The sequence below is a fragment of the Podarcis gaigeae genome, assembly GCF_964106915.1.
Source record: "Podarcis gaigeae genome assembly, chromosome: 4".
Classification (NCBI taxonomy): domain Eukaryota; kingdom Metazoa; phylum Chordata; class Lepidosauria; order Squamata; family Lacertidae; genus Podarcis; species Podarcis gaigeae.
The window spans coordinates 79813865-79835841 of record NC_139677.1 but is presented as its reverse complement, the minus strand read 5'-3'; the positions used below and the strand labels follow the sequence as shown (position 1 = coordinate 79835841).

General features: G+C 43.4%; 2 protein-coding genes across 2 annotated transcripts in view; one reads left to right on the top strand and one right to left on the bottom strand.

The window, feature by feature from the left end:
- LOC310843240 (cilia- and flagella-associated protein 337-like) overlaps window positions 1-21977 on the top strand; it is a 1288916-nt gene that overhangs the window by 821387 nt on the left and 445552 nt on the right. The gene's annotated exons all lie outside the window — the stretch shown is intronic.
- The window catches only part of STARD13 (StAR related lipid transfer domain containing 13), a 231072-nt gene that overhangs the window by 203593 nt on the left and 5502 nt on the right, over window positions 1-21977 (bottom strand). Inside the window, exon 2 of the mRNA XM_083736121.1 lies at window positions 1641-2478. Within this exon, the coding sequence (XP_083592247.1) occupies window positions 1641-2357 (717 nt within the window). The 5' untranslated portion in view covers window positions 2358-2478. The remainder of the gene's footprint in view (window positions 1-1640; window positions 2479-21977) is intronic.

Sequence of the window (21977 nt, the reverse complement as noted above, 5' to 3'; positions counted from 1 at the left end):
TCTAGTTCTGTGATCCATCTTGCAGGCTTCCCACAGACATCTTGTCGGTCGCTATGAGAACAAGGTGGGTGGCCTAGATAGGCCATTCACCTGATCAACCTGGCTAGTCTAATGTTTCTATGTGATATTTTGCTTCATAGGCAAATAATAGTGCTCTATGCTAATCATATTTAGGAGACACTTCAGAGTCTAAAAAAGAAAAAGGGGACTGATTTAGTTTCAGCAAGGGGACCCAGTGACGGAGCTTCATGCTCCTGCATTGGGGGGGGGGCGGAAAGCAGGCGGGGGCAGGGCTGGCGCGCGTCCCGGGGGCATGGTGCGCCACCTGCGGAGGCATGGCACCCACACAGGGGGGCAGCTGTGATGGCACCCCACCGGGATCACACTGCCAAGGGTGGTGCACTCCCCCCGCACTCCTCTTCCTCCACCAGTGAGGGGACCCCTCCACCTAACCTACAGGGTGCTTTTTGTTTATATATGTAACAAGTATATTCCACTTATATAAGAAAGTCCTTTGAGCATGTCCTATGAACCTAATGAAAATAAGTTCCAAAATCACTCACTGTGGTGATCTGGTGTCATTAGCCACTGGGTGAAGGGAGGAGCAGACTAGATCTGTCCAGAACTTCGTGTAACAGAAGAGTGTTTAGCATAGCTACTGGCTATATGTGTAAACAATGGAAATCACATTTTTGCCACTGCATAACTTGTTGACTGGTTCTTTGAGAATGTGATTCATGTGTATAACTTTTATATGGTGTCAGAGTAGCATGAAGTTAGATATTTAAACATCCATCTGGGCAGCATTCGAAAACATTAACTCAGACTTAGGTGCTTAATTTTATAATTTCAAGATGTGAAAAAATTCAGTTGAACAATTTAAATGTAATTCATACGCCCCCCCTCTTTTTTGTAATTTTTAAACTCTCCATTGGGACAGATTGCTTATTAACTCCACCCTAAGGCTACAGATTGTGCAATATAATTGCCTCCATGATCTCACCTTCTGTCATTCTTTAGTACTTAACTGCATAACTGGACTGAAAAGTAACTGACTCTACTTTTTTCAAGTTTGAAAAAGCAGCTTAGTTTAGATATTTGCCCCTGCATATGTGTTCTGGGGTTTTGTTGTTAGCAAAACACACACCCTCAAATTGTGTACAGTAAAATAAATGTTGTCATGTGTAGGTAATGTAACCTAACTCCCAGTTGTCAGAAAATGTCAAATTCAAGAGAGTGCTTGAGCTAAGGCACTTTGAAAAGCACTCCCATCTAAAATACTGCTTTCTCTTCCTAGGTCAGAAAATATGAAATTATAGACGGGAGCTAAACACTGGAGGGTTCACTGCTTCTTTTGCTAAGATTTTTCCTTATTCCTGGTTGGCAACTACTTTTCAACAGGGTCCGTACTTGAACTGAGCAAGGACCAGATGGCCAAAAACATTAGCACACCCTCCCAACTCAGGCACAAGGTGCATCACAGACAACATTTTAATCCTTTCTTCCCCTAGAATTAATATCAGTTGGGGCTTTGATGGTACTCTCCTGTTACACATTACAGGAATCTGTAGGAGGATTTCAGACTGTGTTTCCCCATCATCACCATCTCTGCCTTATAGCATGAAATCATGTTGTCTTACCCGCCGATGCATTTTGCGCTCTTTCAGTTCCTTCTCTTTGGGATTGTTGCCAGCAGTGACTGTGAAGACACCTTTATTACTGATGTGACCATCTCTGTTTCGTTTCGTCTGAGAAATGCACGTTTTGTGCAGGCTCTCCAAAGCTGTCCCGCGCATTGGTAGCTCTGTGAAAGCATCTTCGTCCTCCTCCTGATCTTCTGACAAAGAAGCTTCTATGTTTGTCACCTCGCCAATCTGAATTTTGGAGTTAATCCTGTGCCGTGAAGATCTTAAATGTGAACATGTGCAAGCGTTTAACCTGTGTTTTAATTGAATGGTTTCAGGAGCTCTGCCCAGTTTCTTGTCAGAGTTTGGTCTAGGAAGAAACTGGAAAGGGGGCTGGGCTGGACTGTCTGTGGCTTTGTAATTTGAGGAATATAATAATTCTCCATCCAGCTGGTTTTCCTCAGGCTCTCCATCAACATACAGCTGGCCAATAACTTTGGTAAGTTCCAAGGATGTTTCACTGTATGTCAAGTGAGACATAAATGAAGATCTTGGAGCTGTTTCCAGAAAACGACAATGGATCTCCCCTTCTATTTCTTCTTTTATCTCCTCTGAAGTCTCAAGTGGCTTGTCACTTTTAGCAGGCCTAGAGTAAGACATCACCTCCTCCTGATCGAATGGCTGCACTTCCATCAAGTTTAATCCATCAGAGAAGGCCAAACTCCATTTCATTGCTAGACATCTTGTGAAACATTCCTCATGCAGTGAAGTCTTTCATTTATTTATTGGGAGCTACATTCTTTTAGTTACCTGGAGAAGCGCTGCGCGGACATTATCCAAGACTTCTTTGTTCCTGAAATTCAAAATACTACATTAGAAATGTTACTGCATGTGAGCTCAATCTTAAGATTCAAACCTTCAGGCTTCTTGGTAGACTTTGACCATGTCATTCGTCCCCCACCAAAAAAGAGAGAAAAGAAATGATAAACAAAGATACATGTATGGTGTGATTCTTCAGAATAACAGAATGTTATGTAGAACACAGAATTTATCTTCCTGAGAATCTTGGGCTCTTTTGGGCAGTGCCCTATGAAGTGTTAGGCTGTATATACACCATACACATTGAAAGCACATGACTCTCCAAAGAATCCTGGGAACTGTAATTTGTTAAGGGTGGTGTGAATTGTAGGTCTATAAAGGATAAACTACAGTTCCCATGATTCTTTGGGGAAGTCATGTGCTTTAAATGCACGGTGAGTATGTAGCCGTAGACGGATGGGTGGCTGAATAAAGATGGCGCTAGATAATGGTTGGCTGAAGATGAAACGTTTACAAGTTTCCCCTCCTCTTTTTTCATGTGCCTTCAGAGATGTCATGATTTGTTAAACCACAGTTTCCCTCTGATGTCAGAACCAAGAATATGTCATATGCTTCTTACAAACCAGTATTAGAAGCCACAGTATTATCCCGGTTTATTGCAATCCGGGTTTGTAGGAAGTGATTAAACCATAGTTTCCTAGACTGAGCATACTGGGGAAACTGTGGCTGAATAAGCCAGGAGGTTTCTGGAGTCAGGCACATGAGAAGGGAAGGGTTTGCTGGAGGAGGGAGTTCTTAAGCTCATTGCTTGTCCCTGCTGCACCAAACCATAGTTTGTTGGACTGGGACTGGCCACAATGCTATAAACGGTGTTTGGAACAGAAAGCACAATATATGGCCAATTAAGTGTCTTTAAATACCCTCATACATTCCTCAGGAACCTGACTTAGGATGGCTGTTTCACAACCCACAAAGCATGCAATCTCATGTTTTCTTAACTAAGATGAGCTTAAAGCTTCCTTGAAAAACGATCACAAAAAACTTGTTAAACCCAAAAAGCACAATGCAGTTATCATTGTCTATAAAAAGATAATATGGGGAAATGATTTTGGGTAGAGACTTGTCTTCATTTTATTAAAATAATTCTTCTTGTGTAGCCATATTTAAGTTAGGAAATATTTTTGACATAGCAAGTAGATCATACAAAATCACAGATTTCTGCAACTGGATGATTATGTGGCTGCACAAAAATACACAGACATTTATAAGAGCACCTAATACCATGCATTGAGAATGGCATAAATTGAAGAATAGAGCTAGTGAAATGAGTTGGACTTAAATTGAAATACAGTGACTATGACTAAGTCAAGTAAAACCCAAAGTATTTTTAACCTACCACTCATTTTCATATTATCCATCTGGTGTGTTTTTTTTAAAGGAAAGCGTATTTTTTTGTTAATTATTGCTTTATGGTATCTGTAAAAATAATTGTTCTGACAACTGAATCAATGTGTATTGATTACCTGGTACACTTCAGTTGTCGTTTTGCCCTTAAAAGTAAGTTCACATCAAGGATTGTTATTTTTTACTTAACCTGCATGCTTGAAACGAAAGTTAAACCTGGCAGAAGAAACTGCAAATTAGCTTTTAACAAATAGAGCTTGCTAGTCCCCACTCATCATTTGATAGTTACTTTTGATTTCTTAAAAATGTTTTATTGCCCCGAAGAGAAATAAGCACGTAGAGAAAATAACCCACAAACCAAGGGACTAGAAAGAATGCATCTGTTATGGATAATTTTACCTGCTCTGTTCTGTAAGACAACCCCAAATTCAATTTTTTCCATGAGTGTAATAGTAGGATTCAGCAGCTGAAAGATCTTCCGAATGTTGAGGCAGAACAGAAAGGGGGTATGAACAGATCCTTAACAAAAGGCATTTCAGATTGCTTGCTATACAGGAACTCTGTCAACAGAAGTATGTGTGAAAATCCCTGAGGCTAGAAACAGCCATCTGCAAGCACTGGCCAAGTTATTCTGAGAAAGAAGACAGAAAAGAAGGGAAAGGGATGGGAAGCAAGCATGCTTGAAAGGAACAAAAAATCACTTCTAAAAATATAATTGTGACCCGATTCTTCATACTGTCAGGCCATTGCACGACTCCTTTTATCACTTGAAGCACCTGGAGTCAGTTTTCACACTGAATGCATCATTAATGTGTTTCTGTCAGGTTTTGGACAAATGGCTTGGAAATTTCTTTTCATGCAGCACTTTTTACATCTACTCGAACCAGATAAGAAACTAATGCGGTGGAGAGAGGGGGGAGAGGACCATTTCCCCCACAGACAAATAAAAATGGGGGCTGTGGACATGTTTTTGGTACTGTTTTTGTGGTGCTGACATCATCCAAGAAGTTGTGGATGGAAAAAGCATGCCGCCAGAATTGATTGTGGATATGATCGATAGGTTATGCCCTTGAAATTGCACGGGCCTTGAAACTAGACTGTAGCAGCCTATAATTAATTAGGAGTGGATGCTGGAAAATCCGCTGATTGGAAGGAGCACCTTTAAATATTTCAGGGGGTCCATTGCTGATCCCTGGAGTTTCCTGGTTTTGCTGCTTCCCCCTCCAAGCAGTAAAAAGACGAGAGAAGTGACTGGTTCAGCTGGAATTCTAGAGACCTATGAAGCTGCCTTATACCAAGTCAAACCAGCAGTCCATCTATCTCAGTGCTGTCAGCACTGACTGGCAGCAGCTCTCCAGCCTGGTTTCCCAGTCCTACCTGGAGATGCCAGGAATTGAACCTGGGATCTTCTGTATGCAAAGCAGTTACTCAACCACTCAACCCTTCTCCAATTCTCTGCTTGGCTTGCACTCTCCCCTGGGTGGCAGTGCAGTTTGGGATCAGATAGAAAGAGGGCAAGTGGCTGGGCAGTGGTGAGGTGGAGAGTAGGCCCATAAATGTCTCCCGGTGCAGACATTTTGCTCTGTGGTTCCCCCAAATCTGGAGCCAGCATGAGACTTGGCTTTGCCTTAGCACAATGAAAGTCTTTACCCACATAAGAGAAAATTTTCCATGTACAGTGGTACCTCGAGTTAAGTACTTAATTCGTTCCGGAGGTCCGTTCTTAACCTGAAACTGTTCTTAACCTGAAGCACTACTTTAGCTAATAGGGCCTCCTGCTGCCGCCGTGTCGCTGGAGCACGATTTCTGTTCTTATCCTGAAGCAAAGTTCTTAACCTGAAGCGTATGTACCCCGAGGTACCACTGTATTTGCTCTTGTCCCCATTTTGTGCTGCAATGAAAAAGGCAACATGGTTGTTAAAAAAACCCCAATAACAACCGTCAGTTAAAGTAATAACTAGACCTGGCCTTTTTATGTTCTCTTCCGTATTTGGTGATGTCACTTCTGTTCTGCGTTTGGGAGCTAGAACCCCCCCCCCCAGGTATTGGCTCTGTGCCTGGAGAGAAGGTGGTTTTCCTGTCACACAGGTGGCCTGGCCTGCTCCTTTCTCACTGACTGCAAATGGAAGGTAATACTGCAAAGTTATGAGCAGAGTTCAATGGAGAGTCACAATAAGCTGCCTCTAGGCCATCAGTTCACTTCCTACCTTTACATATTCTTTAAATCCCTTTGCCAGAATAAATATGGGGCTCTTAAAGTCTTTCATTCTAGCCTCCTTTGTAGTTTCCCCTCCAAGCTGTCGTCTTTCCTCTCTGCACCATATTTTGGTTAGTTTTAGGCAAGGCTCGCAACCAACGCCTTGTTGGTCTGGATGAAGTTGCTGGGTGCAAGCTGTGTGATGTCCACTTTCAGGTCTTTAATCAGCAAACTGTTTTCACAGGTGAAAGCCGGCTCTGCACCAAACAACATCTGGCCTAGACCGAATGTGACAATTACAGATTTATCAGCCTTTGAGGCATATTTCATAATTAATGTCAATGAAGTGCAATACAGAAAAGAGAAATGCCCATCTGCCTAACGTCTTCAGTATTTTTCTCTCCCTTGACAGCGCCTTTAGTAACAGTTTCCAAGTGTGCCTTATCATACTGCTAAGAAAGATGATGTTTCTCATCCTTTTTGATGAAGCTACACTGCGCGCTGCATTCACAGAAGGGATATTCCATATAGCTGACAAGTCATTAATCCAGTGTTGACAGCGAAGCAGGGCAAATTTAATTTATTCCTTGGAGATTTGAGAGTGACTAATCTCAGGTGCTGACCCCAAATGACAAGTGGCAAGAATCCAGTGGCAGTTTTCAATCTGTTAGCAAACACACACACAATTATATATTTTAAAAATCAATAATTGTATTTGGTTCTGAATTTGGCTGGGACAAGTGTGTATATTCTGTATTTGGCTGGGGTATATTCAGGCTGCTCTGAGCAATTCTGATAGCCTGGATAGCACTCAGCACCTCTGAGCATGTACCCAAAGTTGCACACCATCGCTTGGCCTACATGCGACCTAAAAGCAGGAACATGGAGTTGGTGTAAAGCAGCTGTGAAAAGGCAAATTCTGTGTTAGGGATCATTATGAAAAGGATTAGGGAAATAACCACAACCAATAATACCAGGGGTAGCCGACCCATGGCTCGCAAGCCATATTTGGTCCCTCAAAGGTTTTGGTTTTTGGTGGCCCCTCAAGACCTCTCTAGATTCCGTGGAATATATGTACTAGGTTCTAGGAGCATAACACTGTAAACACTGTAAGCACCTGAAGATGATACGGGTTCCCAATTGTACATACAGACCATATACGTGGACTATTCTTTGGATGTAGGCACCATTCCCATCTTCCATTCAAATGGTGGAGGAGGAGCAGGAACAGTAGAAACATCATCTTCTTTCTGTCCATGAGCCACATATGTAGCGAGGAAATTCTGAAGGTGTGAGCAGGGCTATTGGATGTGAAGGACCTAGTTTGTCCTGTTTGCTTCTTTTTCTACTTAGACTTATCCTGATGTCTGGTGTTTCTGTCTCCAGCAACAACGTTAAGAAGCCTGGCCTAGAGGCTTTGACCAGCCTCTGGACTGCAATGCCACTAAGCAGGATAGATAACTAAGCAATTCTTTGTTCATTTGAGTCAGAATGTTGTCAGGAGGCAACTGTAGTTCTGACCTCCACATGCAATCACTGATGATCCTCTCCACGACGGCTATACTCTTCTTCCACAGCCAAGAGGTAGTATGCTTCTGAATACCAGTTGCTGGAAATTGCAGGCGAGGAGAGTCCTGTTGTGCTCAAGTCCTGCATGCGGGCTTCCCAGGGGCATCTGTTTGGCCACCGGGGGAACAGGATGCTAGCCTAGATGGGTCAAAGTCTTGATCCAGTAGGAGTTTGAGAATGGGGCATGTTATTGAAGGGCAGTTTGGGGGTGGGGAGGAGGGAAGATGGATGCCAGCATTCAGTACTCCTTTGGGAAAGTGCTGGCCTGTGAGGAGGGGTGCTTGGCTGTTCTGATTTAAGGTGGGATGGGGGCCACATTTAGAAAACTTGACTCCTTAAACCTATTTCGGCCTAGGGAGAAGTGTTTGGTGGAGTTGCATTGTTGGGGGAATGGCAGAAAACAAAGAAAGGAATCCTAAAAATCCAGATGTGGATTTGTCATATCTGGATTTTTAGGATTCCTTTTTTTAATTCTTGATCCAGTATCAAGAGGATTTGTTGACTATTCTTCATGAAATGCTAGTCAGGGTGTAGGAGCTAATGGGACATGTTATTTTCAGTGTGTAGGGCATCTAGCTTCTTCACTCCACAAATGGAAGGAGTTTCATTTCACAAAAGCAGAGGTGCCTTCAGGGGAAGGGGCTCTTCCCTTCAGCAAGCAACCATGCTGAATACAGCCCATAATGTTCCTGAATAGCAGACAATTTCTATCAATTAATGGAAGAGCAGCACAAGATCTTTTCACCCCACGAAAAGAGAAATCTGGAAGGCCTAATGAAAGAAAATGTCTAAAATGATGTTTTGCATAATTTCAATTATATGCTAGACCTTTCACGTTTACAGTAAAGACCATAATCTCATAAACCAAACATTCATATGCAGACAACCTTCCATTTAAATGAGCCGACTTGATGTACCTTGCATGAACACATTTGTTATAATAATTGTGAGCTAAACTCTAAAATCTTCACTCAGGCAAAATGACTGTTAGGCAAGATTTCAATCTCTTTTTACGCCATTTATGTGTCTGATTTAATAACCTGAATAATCTCTAATTTTGACCATTTTGTTTCCACCAGCCTACTTCATGATTTCTTTTATCTCTATAAGTAGGTGAAGGTTAATCATGGAAAAAGAATATTAATTAACAGTAAACCTTGGAGATGATTTCAGATTGCATCAATATAGAGTATGTGTAGTACCCAAATCAAGAAGTGGCTAAGTGGCTTATGCTGTCACTTGATGATTGAATGTCCGTTTCTCAGAGACCAAATTGAAGTTGAGGAGAGGCAGAATTAAAAATACTTCTGCTTTTGTTTTTAAAGTAGTATTGGGAAGGTGCAATTTGAAGCAAAAAAATGATGTGCTTAACCACTTCCCACACTTTCCATGTCTTGCTGCTTTTAAACTGCAGTACCAGGCAGACGCGGGTGGCACTGTGGGTTAAACTACAGAGCCTAGGACTTGCCGATCAGAAGGTTGGCGGTTCGAATCCCCACGACGGGGTGAGCTCCCGTTGCTTGGTCCCTGCTCCTGCCAACCTAGCAGTTCAAAAGCACGTCAAAGTGAAAGTAGATAAATAGGTACCGCTCCGGCGGGAAGGTAAACGGCATTTCCGTGCGCTGCTCTGGTTTGCCAGAAGCGGTTTAGTCATGCTGGCCACATGACCCGGAAGCTGTACGCTGGCTCCCTTGGCCAATAAAGCGAGATGAGCGCTGCAACCCCAGAGTCGGCCACGACTGGACCTAATGGTCAGAGGTCCCTTTACCTTTACCTTGCAGACCCCCACCTCCCCCAGCCCCTTTTATTTCTACTAAGCATCCCTGGTTGCAAAGCAACCTCAGACACCTTGTAACATGCCTGCTGGTGATAATCTTAGCATGATAGTGAATGGTTATTTTTCTCCCGTACTTCAAGTTGCAGTTCCAATTCCAGAATAAAATTTTAAAAAATGAACTCTCATGTAATCCAGCCTTACTGTAGTGATAAACAAAAACCTCCTCTGTGGTTAGCCAGCATAAAGATGGTGAAGCATGCTAAAACAAGGACCAGTCCTACTTTTTAACCCATCCTACCAGCCTCTGATTTACGCAATAGACAGGCATGGGTCAAGTCACATGAGAATTCCTCTACCCAGGACCAGACCTACAAAGAGGCAGAGGCAGCTGCCTCAGGCAGCAGCTGCAGAGAGGCAGGGAGTGGACAGAGCTAGGAGTGCCATGTGGCCTTCCCAGCATCCCTTACACTAGCCTGCTGCCCTCAGTTACAGTGAAAGTCACTGCATTTAACCATTATTGTCATAAGATTCAACAGTCCTGTGCCTTGGGGGAGGACGCCATATTGTTCTTCACCTCAGGCAGCAAAATGTATTGAGCCAGCTCTGCTTCTTGCCATACAGTAATGTTCAGATGCAGGATCAGGACAACATCTTTGATGGTCCCAGGCACTCCATCTTTCCCATCTGGGCTTGGAAGACCAAGGGAAAGTGTGTGTGCATTCTATACATTTAAATGACATCCAACACATACGACTTGTCTCTCAAAGAGCTGCAATTCCAGTCACCCTTGACAGACTACAGTTCCCAGGATTCTTTGGGGGGAGTCATGTGCTTTAATTGGGTCTTGAGTTTATGTGCATCTGCCCTTTGTCTCTTTACTAAGCTGGGGGGAAATGTTATTAGAAATCCTTAACAGCCCGGGAGCCTTCTGCTATTAACAGATCCCTACACTCTGTGTTTGCACTGTTTAGTTTACCTGTTTAGTTAACCTTTTCCCAATCTCTCAGACAATCAGGTCTGAATTCTAATGCAAAATATTCATGCTAGAACCTGATTATAATCCTGAGCTAAAATCCCAAGTGGCATCAGTCTATGGTATCTGAAAGAATTTGCCAAAAACATGTCAGGACTCCCGCACAGTACAAATCGCCCCATAAATTCTGCACTTGCCCAACATTAATGACTTCATCGTAAAAGCATGTGTTAAGGATCAAGCAAGTGGAAACGATCAGTAAATACACCAAATGTTTTACATTGTTACTGGTGGGTGTTCCTTCTGTCTCTTCAACAAGTGTCCCAGGATTAATGCAAGGGCAAGAAGTGTCAGGCCAATTATAACTCTGCAAGTTATTTACGGAACAGAAATCGCCACTGTCCATTTTCAATTCATGAAGTAATTCCATACCACAGAACTATCAGACCAGGCTGGCAGAACTGCAGACGTTATTTCAAATTCCCTATTGTTCCATGACAAAGCGTATACAAGGTCCATATAAACGAGAGAAAATCCTTTTCCATTTGCGTATTCAAATTGCCAGTTGTCTGTGAGCAGTAAAGTAGCACAAAGTGGAAAATGTGCCGCACTAATTATATAGATGTTTTCCTTCCGATGGGTTTCTGAGGTCTACACAGGCTCCAAAGCTCTTTCTCTGGCCATCATTTGCACACTTAGCTTCACATGAACACCCAGAGAAGTCAAAGGGATTAGTCTCTGCAAATTTTTGTTCTGCTTGTAGGTTTCTCAGGCACACCTGGTTGGCTGTAGTGGGAAATGGAATGTGGCCTGATCCAACAGAGCTCATCTTACATTTTTAGGGAAAACAAATGTTCCTAAATATATTTTCTTTCAAATAAGCATGATGGATAATTGATTTCAGTGGACTGCGCTGTTAACCTCAGTCCCTGACACATTTTAGAAATATATCACCCATTGATTTCAATTGAATGCTTTCAGTCAGTGGAATAAAAAGGAACTCATTCCAAGCGAGCATGTATAGGATCGGGATAGACTGTTACACATCTTCATGACGTCAATCTTTTGAGCATTATGTTTCTACAATTCCCATAGAGGCTGTGCAGGCAAAGCAGCTTGATGGACTGACCCACGGGTTTTTAACTAGCTGGTTCATCATCAAATATCCTTTGATATCCGTCAACTACAGGTGCTTCATGATAAATTGAATAATTTGGTAATGTATTTAAAGTAAGTAAAATGCTGCATTACAATAAATGAGAAATCTACTAATCCTGTTAGGGGCTAAAGGCAAGGAAAATATTCCTGCATAACTTCCATACATACACAAGTTAGATTTGCTCACCCCAAATGCTGACTCCATTTTGTCAACTTTGACTAATGCTCTGTCTGTGACTAATTGCATCTTGCCCTACTTTTAAATCTAATTTCATCTACTCTCTGAGCCATTTCCAAAGCTCTAACAAAAGAGAGGAATGTTAATGAAACACAATAGTCTACAAATGTATAAATCTGCAATCGTGTATATCCAATAATTTTACTGATGTATTTTAGATTTTATCATCTTGGTACACTGCCATCTGTAATAAAATGCATTATGGGGAGACAAAAGAGGTAGGGTTATACAGTACAAGGCTTTTATCTATGTTTTTATGTTCTTTATTCCAGTACAAAGCAAAATAATCATATCTGAGCCCCAGCATAGCCCCTCGTGGAATTTTCAAATGGCTGATACTAATTATGAGCTGTTCAGTTTACATCTAAGCTGAAATAGGTTTCCTCCCAAAAATTCTCAGAAGAGAGCTGCCGGACCTTAAAGACTAAGGGTGCAATCCAGCCCCTTGATTTGCTTGCTGGGTGGAGTTATGGTAGAGGCCATCCCATAGCAGTTCTGCCAGCCTTAGCCTTGGCTGGCACAGAGCCCTCCATTCCACCCACCCAATGTGCAGGTGGGTTTAAATACTACTGGTAGGCTTTCTAGGAGTGGTAGCTTGCAGAAATCCCTCCAACAGGATGTTCCAGGCAGGGGCTGAGCTACTGCAGGATCCACTAGATTCCAAGCCAGCCCCGCAGCTTTTACTTGATGGCATCAGGCCCTATCCAGGCTGATTGCTATGCCAGCTGACATAGCCCGGATCAGACTTTCCTTCTCACTTTCCACCCTGAACAGGATGAATTATGGCTATGCCACTCTGCCCAACCTTGCTGCTGTCTGGCCAGGGTCTAGATCACTCTGGCCAGCTGCCCACAACACTCTTTTGACCTTTTTGTTGCAAAAAAAACCTAGCACTAAATTGTAAAAAAAATTCTTAAAAAAATTCTTTGTCAATTTAAATGTGCTTATATCCTCAGTAGGCTTTTAAGTTTAGATCCATCTGCACCATCCAGAATAAGGTAAAGGTAAAGGGACCCCTGACCATTAGGTCTAGTTGTGACCGACTCTGGAGTTGCGGCGCTCATCTCGCTTTATTGGCCGAGGGAGCCTGCGTACAGTTTCCGGGTCATGTGGCCAGCATGACTAAACCGCTTCTGGCAAATCAGAGCAGCGCATGGAAACGCCATTTACCTTCCCGCTAGAGCGGTACCCATTTATCTACTTGCACTTTGATGTGCTTTCGAACTGCTAGGTTGGCAGGAGCAGGGACTGAGCAACGGGAGCTCACCCCGTCGCGGGGATTTGAACCGCCGACCTTCTGATCGGCAAGTCCTAGGCTCTGTGGTTTAACCCACAGCGCCAGGATGTCCTTATTTTTGTTGGAGGGTATGGAATTATCCTACCCCTGAGCCACCTGAAGGCAATTCTAGGCTTTGTGGTTTAACCCACAGCGCCACCCGTGTCCCTACCATCCAGAATATTGCCTCTTAATTTCTCGTGTCATCTAGATGGGGACAGGTTTCGGCCAAAAAAACTGGGGAGCTGGGTTTGAGAACGGATGCTGTTAGGAATGGCTGCGCTGGAACTCCTAAGTCTAAGCCAATTTTAGATGGTTCTTTGTATGCACAGAGTATGACAATACAAGCAGAGCCCTGCTGGATCACACCAAAGATCCATCTAGTCCAGCATCTTGTTTTCACTTTGTGATTCCTAGCAAGTGGTATTTAGAAGCATACTGCCTCTGACACTGGAGACAGAACATAGCCAAATTGGCTTGTGCCATTGATAAGCTTATTCTCCATGGAGATGCCTAATCCCCTTTTAAAGTCTCCAGGCTGGTGGCCATCACTGCGTCTTGTGGCAGCGAGTTCCATATGCTCCGTCTGAAGAAGTGCTTTCCTTTGTCTGTCCTGATCTTCCAGCATTCAGCTTCATTGCATGGCTCTGGGATTCTACTATTATGCAAGGGCGATCCCCATTACTGCTTCCATGTTTGCAAAAATGTACACCGGTTTCTCCAGACTTTCGTTAATTGTTAAAAACAGAATTCTGAGAAAAACTGATTTTGTTTACTTAGGATACAATATAATGGGTCATTAAAAAAAAACAACTGACAAGAAGCCAGTGCAAAAGTTAATTTACAAAAACACAAAGCCAAACAGCTGCTCTGATAACTCGTTTTTCTGCCCTATTTAGGGGCGCACTTAATTTTGAGTGTTATTGGGTGTTTAACCAGGCCTACGTCAGTGTAACAGCACACTCTGCCAGCTGTTAGAAATGTTTGGCGATGGTGCAAGTCTGATCTGGCAAGTCAACATGGGCAGCTGACGAGGATGAAAAATGACAGTTATGTGAAAAAGAGAATGATAACCATATGGCACCAGTATTATGCTAATACTTTAGATCTGAGGCATTATTTGGTTAGGCTTAATTTGAATGCTCCACATTTACAGACAATTTAATTATTGTGTAATTTTATACCCAATTAAGTTTTGATCTTCCATATTGTAGTAACTGTAGGCTTTCCATCCAGCAGGGATGGATATCTGAACAAAGCTGGGTGAGCAATGAGCATAGGCTTGCGGCCTGTCATTGCTATCGGTGCACTGTTCTGCATGCTTTATTTGCAAATTTTACTGTGTGGGCTATGTTTTTACACTACTGAAGCTCAAAAAGAACTCTTTCACAGATGCTAGGTTTTTAGCCCCCACTCTCTTTGAAGGAAGATTATACAATGGATTTGCTAATATAGCTAAACACAGAACCATAGCAACTTGCCTCTTTGTGTCAATTACAGGTTGAATCCATGTAGTGTCTGCTTATTTGATCCAGCAGAACAGGGATTAAGGACTCCGCTACATTAGTTTTTTTATTTAAAGCATTTTAAATGCGTTATAACACTGTGACACCAGATGGCGCTGTAGAGTTCGATCCTTCGGCAATGTGATTTCCCATTATGAGCTTTACAATGTGTTTTCCTGAAACTTTTTTTGATGTGTCCCAGGCCAATCTTCAGTGATTCCTGCGCCCCACTCCTGCCATCCAACATCCCCCTAAATCTGGAGGACCTTTTGGAATTTTTGGATTGTGTTCCCATTCCCCTGACAAAAAACCACGGGTCTGACTCAGCCAGAACTCACTGGAACTCACTTCCGGCACCTTTCAGGTGGGTGCCATTGCCATTCTTAGAGAATGAGGGAGGTGTTCATTGTAAATTCTGGCACCTTCCCCCCGCCCCAGAAAAATAGCATTGCTACACATTATACATTTCAAGACATGATGTCTCCCCAAAATCCCAGGAACTATAGTTTGACGGGGGTGGCACTGTGGGTTAAACCACAGAGCCTAGGACTTGCTGATCAGAAGGTTGGCGGTTCGAATCCCCACGACGGGGTGAGCTCCTGTTGCTCAGGTCCCTGCTCCTGATAACCTAGCAGTTTGAAAGCACATCAAAGTGCAAGTAGATAAATAGGTACCACTCTGGCGGGAAGGTAAACGGCGTTTCCGTGTGCTGCTCTGGTTCGCCAGAAGCGGCTTAGTCCTGCTGGCCACATGACCCAGAAGCTGTACGCTGGCTCCCTTGGCCAATAAAGCAAGATGAGCGCCGCAACCCCAGAGTCGGTCATGACGGGACCTAATGGTCAAGGTTCCCTTTACCTTTTTAAGGGTGCTGTGAACTGTAGTTCTGTGAGGGGTAAACCACAGTTTCCAGGATACTTTGGGATAAGACAAATGCTTTCATGTCTGGTGTGGTTGGAGCCACAATCTAGCAGCTTCTTGTGTTCCTGTTATAACTGGAACAACCGCAGAATTGCTTCTGTGTTTATTCCTGCCTGTTCTTCACTCCCCTTCCTCGGTTTTAGTTTGTAAGCCCCTCAGGGCAGAGACCTGCCCTCTTATACTATGTAAAGCGCCGTGCACATTGATTCAACAACAACAGTTTTTTTAGTTTCGACTTCCGGGTTGGCGCCATCGCCGAATGGCGGACTCCCTCTGAGCTCCGGAGGGAGCCTGCTCGGCAGGGGCTGGGTTCTACCACGCCGGCGACGCGGGGACCCTCAAAAACCATGGGCGCTGAAACCCATGGGCATGGTGACTCGGTGGGCACCGTTTGCGCCCCCCCGACCCGCGAAGGAGCCTTTTTAAAGGCTGCGGAGCGGGTGCCAGGGGGGTGTGGTGCTATGAGTCCTCCGCTTCCCCTACCGAGCGAAGCCGCATGCCATTCGGTGGAGAGCGTTGACTTCTTCTATTGAAAATTTGGATCAAAAAGAACAACCCGTGAGTAATTGGAAACTGGACTTAAAAAGAGAATTTTTTTTTAAAAAAAATTCGGAGCGAGCGGGGGAGGTGCAAAAAGGAAGTCAGTCTCCCCCCGGTTGTAGAGGATCTAAAGCAAAGGATTTGACAACTAAGATCGAGTGCTACCATATTTTGATAAAGTTATTAACTTCACGATGGAAAACTATAAGATTGGGCTGGAGGAGAAAAGTAGAATGTGAGCTAAAAGGCAACCCCCCTGGGAGCCGGGAGCGATTCGCGAGAGCGCCGGGAGAGGAGCAAAAGAGGCTTTGACAGCTGTCAAAGGAGCTGTCAAAGCTGAAGAATAAAAAGAGAACTTTGTTACGAGGACTTTGCCGGTTATATTCGTTACAAATTGGATATTAACTGTTTAAAATAAGGAATAACATGTTACTTTGACTGTTGGGTGTGATCTGGAAGGAAACTGAGTTACTATAATCCCTCTAGAGGGGCTGTGGGACACTACAAGTATTGCTGGTATGGAATTTGAATAGGACTCTTTATCTCCTGGGAAACTGCAGAAATGGAATACTATTTTGTCTACAGAGGTCTCTACACTAAAGGAAACAATAGATTTATCTATTGAAGAATGGAAGGGACTTGATGTAAAGTTTGGTTCCTGAATAACAAAGCCTCTGTAGAGGATTTAGAAGCTTTTGGAATTAGAACATTTTTGCAGGGGAGCAGGAAATGAAACTAGAGGAAACTGAGGAGAGAGAATAACAAGAACAACATGAACAACAAGAATTGGACAAAGCTGGAAGTGGGAACATTTGGGACATCCAGATTTGAAAGGCCTAAAGAAACAAGATTGGAGTTTTTGCTCTTAAATATAGAGATCTGGATGGAAAAAATGGACCTTTTTGAGATAGAGTTCTTCCAAGATTGGACGTTCGAAATTAAAGATGACCAAAAAGGCGGCAAAGACTTTTAAAAAGACGGCAAAGTGGACTTGTGAAGGATTTTGGCCTAGATGTGGGATCTCCAGGATGACAGCAGGCATTGATGGACACTGGGGAACGCAACCGGGAAAGGGGGGGGGGGATTTGGAATCCAAAGGGTGTTAAACTATACTTTATTCTTTTTTCTTTCCTTTTTTATTTCTTTTTAATCTGTTCTGCATATTAAAGAGGGGGACTCGTGGAAGGGAGCCGGGTCGATTTTAGGGGATGGAAAAACACTGTTAACATTGGGTTAATCATAATAAGTTTAAAATTTGGGGTAAGAACTTGCTGAATCTATTTGAAGGAATTGGAATACAAAAGGGGGTGGGGCGGGGAAGTCCTGAAAGGATATTAATGAAAATAAGGTTATAAAATGGATGTTTTATTATTCTTTTTTCTTTTTTCTGTTATATTTGAAAATGTTCAATAAATATTATTTTTTTAAAAAAATGATTCAACAACAACAACACAAACTAATGCAATAGCCATGGAGAGACAATGTCAGAATTAAGCACCATCTTTAAAAAACCTCAAAGCAAAGTAAAAACTGCACATAAGACTAACTCTTTATAAAAAGGGTTTCTCCATACAGTGGAAAGCTACAAGGTGGAAGCAAGGGCAAGGGGAGTTTCCCTTTGGAGGGACTTCCAAAAGCTCTCTCGACTCCAACCAAATGTACTGGGTCAATGGGACACACAACAGCAGCATCCTTTGATGACCTTAATGAGCAGACAGACTCAGATGGGAGGATGTATTCCAAGCTATCCAGGTCCCAAAACAAATGGATTTAAAAGTCAGCAGCAGTACTTTGAACTGGGCTCCGAAACGAATCAGCTGTTTTCAGCAAGGGAGTTGCATGCTTCAGATAAGCAGTGCCAGTTAACAACTTGGCTGCAGCATTCTGGACCAATTAAACTTTCCAGACATTTTTCAAAGGCACCCATACATACAACACATTCCAGAAATCTAGACATGATATAAGTCATTAGTGATGTTCCACCTCTGTATTTCACTCCAGGCATTATTATCCTTAGATAGGGCAGGTAAAATCTAGTCAGTGTCCCTAGTTCTTAAGTTGAATTGGGCCACTGATGACATTTTAAATTTTATTTCATGACGTGAAAGTTTAGGGGCAGCTTTTTCCCCTCAGGTGCATGGCTGTGCAAATGAACTCCCCTAAGAATTCTGGGGCGCTTCCTCCTTTCTGCCTCTCTCCCAAGGGGGTTCATCCCTAATATTCCATCGTGTAATAATCCTCCCCAAGCAAAGCCCTTATCTCTGCAGTACTGAAGGATGATATCACTGCTAGTTCAGCTGTCTAGGCAGCCAGTGCATTCCTTCCTGGTATCGTCCAGGATGAAAAGTCAAGTGTGTGTGTGTGTGTGCTGAGGTGGGGGAGGCATAGCCTTGGTTACAACACCTGTCAGCATGGCGATAGCATGATGCATTTTTCAATGTCCTAACCTGTAGAGGCAAGGAAGACCGAGAGCAGCCCAGGAGACGGATTGCCGCAGGGGTGTGAGGAGCTGCTGGGACGAAAAAGGAGCAGCTATGTCCACTCCAAACACATTGGGTAAGCTGCCAAATATTTTAAAAATCACTCCATCTGGCAGAAAGCCACAGTATTTCGGCTGTAGTGTGGGATGTTCTAAAGCCCTTTAGCTTTGACATCTCAGTTTGCTGCTGCCATTGTTGGCTTTCAGATGAACATGAGATGCTATATCTTCCCAGGGGTGGGGGAACTTCTCCAGCCCAAGGCTGAAGGCTGAGCAGCCTTCTGAGGGGAAGATGCCAGAGGCAAAAGCAAACACAAACACAAATGTGGGTTTTAGTTATTTATTTGTCACATTTGAAGACCACCTTAATCTTCCAAGAATCTTGAGGTGGAGTACACCAGTGCCGGGATACCAAATAGGCAGAGTAGGCACTAGACTAAGTCTCCACGCCTTTTAGGGGCCCTGTGACAATGGATTGTGTAATAAAATTGGTTTATTAAAATGGTTGGTTGGTAAGATCAAAAACGTATTAGGAGAAAATTTGTGAGGCACCCCCCCCCCATGATTTTGATGGTTGGAATCCTCCACAGGGTTTAATTTGGTACCTGTGTACATTTCATCCTCACAACAATCCTGTGAGGTAGGTTAGGCTAGAGATTATGACTGGGCCAAGGTCATCCAGTGAGCTTTGTGGCTGAGTGGGGATTCAAACCCTAGTCTCCTAGGTCCTAGTCCAACACTAACCATTACGCCACAATGGCTCATTTCCCAGTAGGCTAATTTCTTCACACTTACATACCGCTGTCTAGCCAGGAAAGCCAGAAGCTTGATCAGAGTTCAAGAACACACTCCAGCCAGACATAAACACTTGAGGTTGTGAAGCAAGGCTGGTGAGGGGTATGGGTGTGTATCCTGGGGGAGAGTCCTGAGAGGCCTACATTTAACCCCACTGGTCTGAGGTTCCCTAACCCCAGCTAAGCATGATGTTAGATGGACACACCTGGACCTTTCCTACTCTCCTGCTGCCCTTCCGTGTAGCATGTCATAGAAATGAAATGATAGTGGTTCGTCAAGAAAACATTTCCACCTCAGCTTCGCAAGTGGGGATACAGAACCTATGACCCTTCAGATGTTATGGAACTTTGAGGCAAGGGAGGGGAGCCAAGGAGCCATGTCTCTTGGGAGAGGGGTGGAAATGTAGAGAGTTGAGGTGTGAATTCTGGAATGGCTGAATTCCCTAACCCTAAACTATCACGGCTTTTCCCTTTTAGTCACAGCTGTACTTTACACAAGTGCATATGGTAATAGAATGACGTTTGGGGATTGAAGGGGAGGATGGACAAACAAGCTGTGAGGACAAGCAGCAGCCTGGAAGTAGGACAAGCTGGTGTGTCCTATTTTCTGGCTACAAGTCAAGGAAGGGCTGGGGACATAGCCCATTGGGCTGCAAAGCATGGACTTGAGAAGAAGTGGGGAAAAGCTAGGAGTGGAACACATTAGAGTGGGAAGGGCAGTGGCAGAACAACTACTTTCTATGCAGAAAGTCCCAGGTTCTCTGCCAGTTTCAGGTAGGTGTAAGAAGAACTGCTGCCAATCAGTGTGGACAATATAGAGCTAGATGAGCCAGTGATTCGACTCAGTATATAGTGACTCTCTATGTTCCTATAAGTGAAGTGGGGTCACTTTTCTTCCTGTAGATAGGAGAGAACCTTCACACTGGATTCTCTCAGATTACCAACAGATGCTGGACCATTCTGGAGGACCTGTTTATTGATTTATTTTCACAAAGTTTGCCTGGAGGTTATATGGTGTCCACTGTTCATTGAGCATGCATTCCTATTTGTTATACAAAGGTTATACAATGTTGCATCAAATGATTTTTAGCTCACACTCTCCAGTGAATTTCCTGTCACTTTCCTTAGGGCAAATAGCTGCTTGGGGTGGTGTTTGTGTGTGCGCCAATTTTTTGTGCAGGACTGCAAGACAACTAAATTCACTTAATTGCACATCCTAAATTTGCCAGTATATGATTGAATCTTACCCAGAAATGGGTGAGTGAAAGTAGCCACTATGTTACAGGAAAGGACAGGCGAATAAATGCCTAGGACTTGCCGATCAGAAGGTCACGGTTTGACGGGGTGAGCTCCTGTTGCTCGGTCCCTGCTCCTGCCAACCTAGCAGTTCGAAAGCACGTCAAATTGCAAGTAGACAAATAGGTACCGCTCCGGCGGGAAGGTAAATGGCATTTCTGTGTGCTGCTCTGGTTCGCCAGAAGTGGCTTAGTCATGCTGGCCACATGACCCAAAAGCTGTACCCCAGCTCCCTCGGCCAATAAAGTGAGATGAGCGCCGCAACCCTAAAGTCGGCCACAACTGGACCTAATGGTCAGGGGTCACTTTACCCTTTACCTTTTTAACTTTCCCATTCAATGGTTGACATCAGTTCACAATGTCCATAGACTTTAGCTGTTTGTATTCTTCCACTGACTTTCCACCCAGTCGACTTCCACTGCTGGTTTGGGAGGTGGTATACACACAATGTTAGCCACAATCCACATCTATCCTGTTGTTTCTTATGAAATAATACATTTTGATGGGTTTTCCCCCAAACCGGCTTCACTCCAAATTGAGAAAAACAACAACACAGCTGCTAATTTAAGTGGTTACAGCAATAGATTCCAGGTAATTATGACTGGATTAAAATTCCACATGTAACCATCATACTAATCAACTTGTGCACTGTTTTTGTATTCAGGAAGACCATCTCCTTGATCAGATTGGAAGACAAAGATTCCTCTGATCTTTCTTTGCTGCAGTCTGCATCAGCATGTTTCAACTTGCTCTTTCAATCCAATTATCAATTAGAACAACTGGCGAGCAGTGTGAATGCTGTGCTAATGGCTGCAATGTTATTTATAAACAGTTAAAGGCAGAGAAGTGCCATTTGAATTCCAGTGTGAGCTATATGCAGACCCAGAGGTCCCTAATGCACAATTTGTGGGCTGCAAAATAGAGGCCATTATTCTTAGGCTGCTGCTGGATTTGTCATGACAGAAGGAAATAGTATTCTGCCAAGTGTTCTCCATGATTGGTTAATTTAAATGGCATCTTAAATCCTACAGAGATGCAAGAGGATTTGATATTGTTCTCCTTTACATGTGTTTAGCGGCAGCAGGTATGCTTGGCATTGCACAGGGTATTCAATTGCTTTAGTTCGCTGTGACCGTCCTGCGATCCAGGCTGGCGCAAAGAGAAAGGAATTTTTTTACTTATTTAATGGAAATTGCTTTTATATCCCACCCTTCCTCCAGATTGGAGCACAGGACATCTTGCAACAGAAATGTGCAATACAAAACAAAATTGTGCATTCATTGTAAAAATTGCAGCACTTGAGCCTCTACTATAACTAGCATCATCATCATCATGGCAAATAAATATGTGGTCACCTATCATCCATGAATAGCTAATATGGAAGATTTCCATTTCATTTCGCTGCGAAT